Source organism: Limulus polyphemus, unplaced genomic scaffold, assembly GCF_000517525.1.
Source record: "Limulus polyphemus unplaced genomic scaffold, Limulus_polyphemus-2.1.2 Scaffold7420, whole genome shotgun sequence".
NCBI lineage: Eukaryota > Metazoa > Arthropoda > Merostomata > Xiphosura > Limulidae > Limulus > Limulus polyphemus.
This window is the reverse complement of record NW_013673030.1, coordinates 23,663-30,620: the sequence shown is the minus strand read 5'-3', so window position 1 is coordinate 30,620 and position 6,958 is coordinate 23,663. Positions and strand designations below refer to the sequence as shown.

Sequence of the window (6,958 nt, the reverse complement as noted above, 5' to 3'; positions counted from 1 at the left end):
GAGATATTATACCAGCTACATTGTTGGATATCCAGAAATACTGTACCAGCTACATTGTTGGATACCTAGAGATATTATACCAGCTACATTGTTGGATATCCAGAAATACTGTACCAGCTACATTGTTGGATACCTAGAGATATTATACCAGCTACATTGTTGGATATCCAGAAATACTGTCCCAGCTACATTGTTGGATACCTAGAGATACTATACCAGCTACATTGTTGGATATCCAGAAATAGTATACCAGCTACATTGTTGGATATCCAGAAATACTGTACCAGCTACCGGATATCCAACAATGTAGCTGGTATAGTATCTCTAGGTATCCAACAATGTAGCTGGTACAGTATTTCTGGATATCCAACAATGTAGCTGGTATAGTATCTCTAGGTATCCAACAATTAGAAATACTCTACCAGCTACATTGTTGGATATCCAGAAATACTGTACCAGCTACATTGTTGGATACCTAGAGATACTATACCAGCTACATTGTCGGATACCTAGAGATATTATACCAGCTACATTGTTGGATACCTAGAGATATTATACCAACTACATTGTTGGATACCTAGAGATATTATACCAGCTACATTATCGAGTATCTAGAAATATTATACCAGCTACATTGTTGGATATCTAGAAATATTATACCAGCTACATTGTCAGATATTTGGAGATATTATACTAGCTACATTGTTGGATACCTAGAAATGTTATACCAGCTTAACTTGTAGCAATATCTACTTTTTAAAGTTAAATGTATTCATTTGAACATATGTTTAAGAATAAGATTGTTTTTGTTTTGTTTATATAAGGCATGAAGTATTTATATCACCGATGTTCAAACCGTAATTCATACCACTCGCAACTGTTCATTGAATTTAGCGACATCTATCAATATAAGTCTTAACCAAATAACAAGAATGAAGCCCTAAAGAATGACAGTAAATTTGGTTCGTTACCTGTAGAAACAATAGTCTCTAGGATATAAATATTAAAGTTTGGTACGTTAGATGTATAAGTAGTAATGATCATACCGAATTATGATATTTTATTTCTTTCATTAAATTTGTTAGTACAGATCGTATCAAAATAGTTATAACAATAATGTAGAATTCAGACTGTATTAAATTATTTTAACACAATAGATAAAATTTTGTATTTTGATTAAAACAACTTGACTTCTAAAGCCTTACTGAATTGCAAGGCGAAGTTGTCATTCAAATATTTTGTTATACATTAAAAAAACTTGGTTTACAACTGAAGCATTATAATAAATTCAATATTTCATCTTGTACGAATCAAAATCTATATATTTGTGAGTAGTAATTGTTGCTCATTATTTAGTACCAAAAATATTTAATACCAAAATAGTGATCTACAATCCTAATTGAATCATTAATAATAAGTAAATTTAAGTTTCTCTGAAATTTTAATTTAAAGTATTTTGCTAAAAGAGGTTATTTTGCTAAAATTTAGTAATATCTAGAACATAGATTAAATAAGTTAAATGTTTTTTATTAATAATGTAAACGTTTTTATTCAACCAGGATTTTACATGATCTCTGTTGTGTCGTTCTTCCGTACTGACTCGTGCCATGCAGACGCCTTGTCAAAACCTATGTACACGACGAGCAACGTGTAATATTTGTTATGATTGTTCTAAGTGTTTCTTTCACGTAAAAGGTTGAAAATGATATTGTACTACAGTAAATAAAGTAATTAAAATCTGTGGTTTCAACTTTTTTCTATTGCTTTTGAAAAACTACAATAATAGAACCATCTACCAGAAAACTTTAAATGGGTGAAAAACCACATTAAATGGAATCATCTATCAAAAGGCTTTAAATTAGTAAAAAACACATTAAATAGCACCATCTATCAGTAAACTTTAAATTGGGTGAAAAACCACATTAAATGGAACCATCTATCAGAAGACATTAAATTAGAGAAAAACTACATTAAATGGAACCATCTATCAGAAACTTTAAATTGGTGAAAACCACATTAAATGGAAGAATCTATCAGAAGGCTTTAAATTGGTGAAAAACCACATTAAATGGAATCATCTATCAAAAATTTAAATTAGTAAAAATCCACATTAAATGGAACCATCCATCAGAAGACATTAAATTGGTGAAAAACCACATTAAATGGAACCATCTATCACAAGATTTAAGTTAGTAAAAATCCACATTAAATAGAACCATCTATCAGAAGACATTGAATTGGTGAAAAATCACATTAAATGGGACCATCTATCAGAAGACTTTAAATGAGTGAAAAACCACATTAAATGGAACCATCTATCAGAAAACTTTAAATTAGTGAAAATCCACATTAAATGGAACCATCTATCAGAAGACTTTAAATTAGTAAAAATCCGCATTAAATGGAACCATTTATCAGAAGACTTTAAATTAGTAAAAATGCACATTAAATGGAACCATCTATCAGAAAACTTTAAATTAGTGAGAAACCATATTAAATGGAACCATCCTTCAGAAGGCTTTATACTAGTGAAAAACCACATTAAATAGAACCATCTATCAAAAGGCTTTAAATTAGAGAAACACCACATTAAATGGAACCATCTATCAGAAAACTTTAAATTAGTGAGAAACCATATTAAATGGAACCATCCTTCAGAAGGCTTTATACTAGTGAAAAACCACTTTAAATAGAACCATCTATCAGAAAACTTTAAATTGCTGAACAACTACATTAAATGTAACATCATTAAATTAGTGAAAAACCACATTAAAGGGAACCATGTAAAATCGTTAACATGAAATGTCAATATGATTTTTATCATGTAGCATACCATATATTATTTTTCAATTCACTGCTACACACTGTTTTTCTTATTATATCTGTTTATTATTTTAATTTATTTTTTTGTTAAAAGCAACTTTTTATAGCTTGAATGTTCGAATAACAAGAGATAAAAGAGTGAAATAATGGCACGCACAACTTTACGATTGAGTCACAAATTATCTTAGATGATATAAGTAGTTCGCCAGGAAGTAACTACAACATTATTTGTTTTGCACGTTCAGAAACGGCATATTTTTAACTTATCATTTCACAAGATACTAACCACCCTTTTATTCATCAAAAGAATTTTTAACAAATTTTGAAGAATTTAGAAAATAAAAAGTACACTCAAATGCTGAGAAAAAAAAACACATTCCATTTTCATAAATCCTTCTTATAATGCCAGAATTGGGAGCTCGATCTTTATCCCCAACATAGTACAAGTAGCCCATTATGCAGCTTTGCACCGAAACAAACAAGCGTAAATTTAAAAAAATTTCGTTAATTAAAAATGTATTCGTTTTCATTGCCTATTTTTTATTTTCGATATAAGTGTAAAACTTGACTTTTGTTTCATAACTGTAAGAGCTTAATCCTTCTTGAAAACAGTTCCTAGTCATTCAAAGAAAAATAGCTTCTTTATGTGTTTTGTAGCTTAGAAGTTTTTACTTCGTTCTTCAACAAAATGCCACTTTTACTTTTTCTCTACCTCTTTCAAAAGAAAATTCTAACTAAAATGACTGATTCCGTTAATTAAAGAAAATAAACGAAGAGAACAAAATCTGCTCAAGTATAGTCAACTTGCTTTCTTTGTTCAGTTGTAATAAGGTACAACCTCTGCAATAGAGTCCAGACGAAGCTTTCAAACTCCTTATATTCAATCCTGGGAGGTAGTCTATTACTTTTTTCTTAAAACAATAGCCACGATCGACCACGTTGCTTGCACGCAAAACCCTCATTGATTCTGGTTTTCTTGTACTTCCCTGACCTCGAAAATAAGTAAATCTAATAATATCTGACTAACTTTAATTCAAGGCACAGAAATTCGGAGATAAAAAATGAAGAGAACATCGAGTGCAAGACAAGTTCTACATGAATATTAATAGAACTTTTTATGACGTCAAGAAAAACCATCGTGTGAATTTTTGCATGTGATTCTATTGAACTGAGCCAAATCAATCTTGGTCTCTAACAATATACCAAAATGAGTTGCTGTCCATAACTCATCTCCAACGAAATACCACTTTCAGTTGTTGTCTATAACTCATCTCCAATGAAATACCACATTCAGTTGTTGCCTATAACTCATCTCCAACGAAATACCACATTCAGTTGTTGTCCATAATTCATCTCCAACGAAATACCACTTTCAGTTGTTGCCTATAACTCATCTCCAACGAAATACCACATTCAGTTGTTCAACAACTGAAAGTGGTATTTCGTTGGAGATGAGTTATGGACCCTATAACTCAGAAAAAGGATATTCCATTTGATAAAAGGAAAATTTTATGTTTAGCATGTAATGTTTAATCATCTCAAAATTAGGGACCCTTAGCTGAAATGTGAGGAATATGCAAGGTCAGTGTTCATTGTTGCCCCCCTCCCAGACCCTTTGGTAAAATGAATCTCCTGTATATATACATATGCGCGTGTGTATGTGTAAACGGGGGAGGGGGTATTTCTAAAGCAGAGGCCAATCAGGATTGTTGTTTGCTTTCTATAGACAATGTAGATGGTGATAGTACTTTCTTACAACAAGATTTCTTGTTCAACTGTCCTAGTTGTCTAAGTGGATTTTTTATTTATTTCCGGAAACATGCCCTAATTATGGGTCAAGATATCATCGCTTCTTGGGTCAAAGTTTCTCACTTGGTGTCTAAGAAAGTCTCATTAGAGAAAGATAAATTTTTCCCATATTCTCCTCGAAACAGCACATTTCTCGCAGTTACATTTATTTTTTACTTAACTTTTAACTTCCAGTTTGTTTCTTGGTATTTTGTAAATTACAATACAGTTTTTTTTTTGTCAAGAAACTCAAGCCAAGACGTTTGATATGTACTTCAACTTTCGTACACTTTTCGATTGTGTTGATAAACTATTGGCTTTCTTCTAAAACTGGATATCTAAATCTGTCACGCTGTAATAATTCCAACAGTGAGTGAACTTCTTCTCTAGTCATCACAGGGTTTTCTTTAATAAAGGAATGAATAAAGTGAAAATGTGTAACTTCTTTTCTTTTAATTTCGTCGCAGACATGTTTCCAGTAACCAAACGTAAGAAACTAAACATGTTTCCAGTGACCAAACGTAAGAAATTAAACATGTTTCCAGTGATCAAACGTAAGAAATTAAACATGATTCCAGTGACCAAACGTAAGAAATTAAACATGTTTCCAGTGACCAAACGTAAGAAACTAAACATGTTTCCAGTGACCAAACGTAAGAAATTAAACATGTTTCCAGTGACCAAACGTAAGAAATTAAACGTTTCCAGTGGCCAAACGTACGAAACTAAATATGTTCGAAGTTATTCAACGGGACAAAACGTTCTGTTTATCATACAGACAATAATATAAGTGTTAGATTCTGTAAACTATTTTATTTATATAATAACTTCATATTTTACAATGAACTATAAGAACAACAGGGAAGTGAACGTCTTTGTTGTTTTTAGTATTTTGTATAAAAAGCTCTGTAATCTTTATGTAATTTCTAACATATTAGATATGAAATATTGTTACTTTTCAGCTTTTATTTGTTTGTTTGTTGTAAAACATAAAACTACACAATGAGCTATTGTACTCTACTAACCGCGGGTATCAAAATCCGAATTTTAATGTTATAAGTCCGATGAGCCACTGGAGGGAATATTTCAATAATCATGACACAAATATCTGACAAAATGTGTGTATACATATACACACACACTTGACGTGCGAGATGTCGGTATTTATCACGGTACTAGATTAGACAGCAAAATGAAGGTTTCGTAACAAGAAATACTGGACTTCGTACCATTAAAGCTACAGTATCTTGAAGTAAAAGTTAATATATCTTAGTCGTGATGAACAATACATAAAGGAAAGTAAACAACTTAAATACTTCACAAATATATACGAGAAAGTTAAAAAAAGATGGTGGACATATTAGCTAATCCTCTATTTCAGCGTCGTATTTAATCACCGCAGCATTCCCATGGTAAACGTTTTTGTGGCAAGCCTGTAACCGAGGGGAATCGGGGGTGCGAACGAACCCTCCAGTTCCGCCGGAGTTACGCTCCCCCTATTAATTTTTCTTTCCTTTCTTTGATAATGGCCTCTCATTATATAATTGCTTTTGTAACACCGTGCATACATGCGGAAATATAATTTTCATACTTATCAGAAGAAATTTACTAGAAGTGTTTATTTGTAGAGATAATAAAGGAACCTTTTTTTCTTTTTTTTTCGTCCCTGGGCACTAAAATTACAGTGAACGAGTTCCATTTTGGACGGAAAAAAACCCCTCTATCCAGACCTGGCTACGAGCTTGTCTATAGAATTTATGTTTTATAACAGTTTCAGTAAGGAAACGTTTAGAATAATATTAAAATAATATAGAATAACACGAACAGTGCTGTTCTTAATTGACCAGTGGTTAGAATATATCGTGAAAATCATATGAATAATGATCGTAAGGTTATACACAATATTATCAATTCTTTTTCTCCGTTATCTCTAATTTGGTAACCTTAGGAGATCTATATTTAGCCTATATCTATACACTAACCCTAAGTAACGGATAAATAATCAAAGTCTTTATTTATGTTTAGCCTAAATCTCTACACTAGCCCCAAATGACGGATAAGTTATTATGAAATGATTACTGTTTATCAAAGTATTTATTTATGTTAAGCCTAAATCTATACACTAGCCCCAAATGACGGATAAATTATTATGAAATGATTATTATTTATCAAAGCATTTATTTATGTTAAGCCTAAATCTATACACTAGCCCTAAATGACTGATAAATTATTGTGAAATGATTATTATTTATCAAAGTAGCCAAGACAAATTTATACGCACGAAATTTATTTCCAACAATATAGTTAATGTAGTTTACTCACGGAAAATTTTTATTGCTTAAATAAA

At 31.3% G+C, this 6,958-nt stretch overlaps 1 protein-coding gene across 1 annotated transcript in view; it reads left to right on the top strand.

The window, feature by feature from the left end:
- LOC106474600 (protein APCDD1-like) overlaps window positions 1-1,743 on the top strand; it is a 7,807-nt gene extending 6,064 nt beyond the window's left edge. The window contains exon 2 of the mRNA XM_013935291.2: window positions 1,560-1,743. Within this exon, the coding sequence (XP_013790745.2) occupies window positions 1,560-1,571 (12 nt within the window). The 3' untranslated portion in view covers window positions 1,572-1,743. The remainder of the gene's footprint in view (window positions 1-1,559) is intronic.
- Window positions 1,744-6,958: the final 5,215 nt, after the last annotated feature.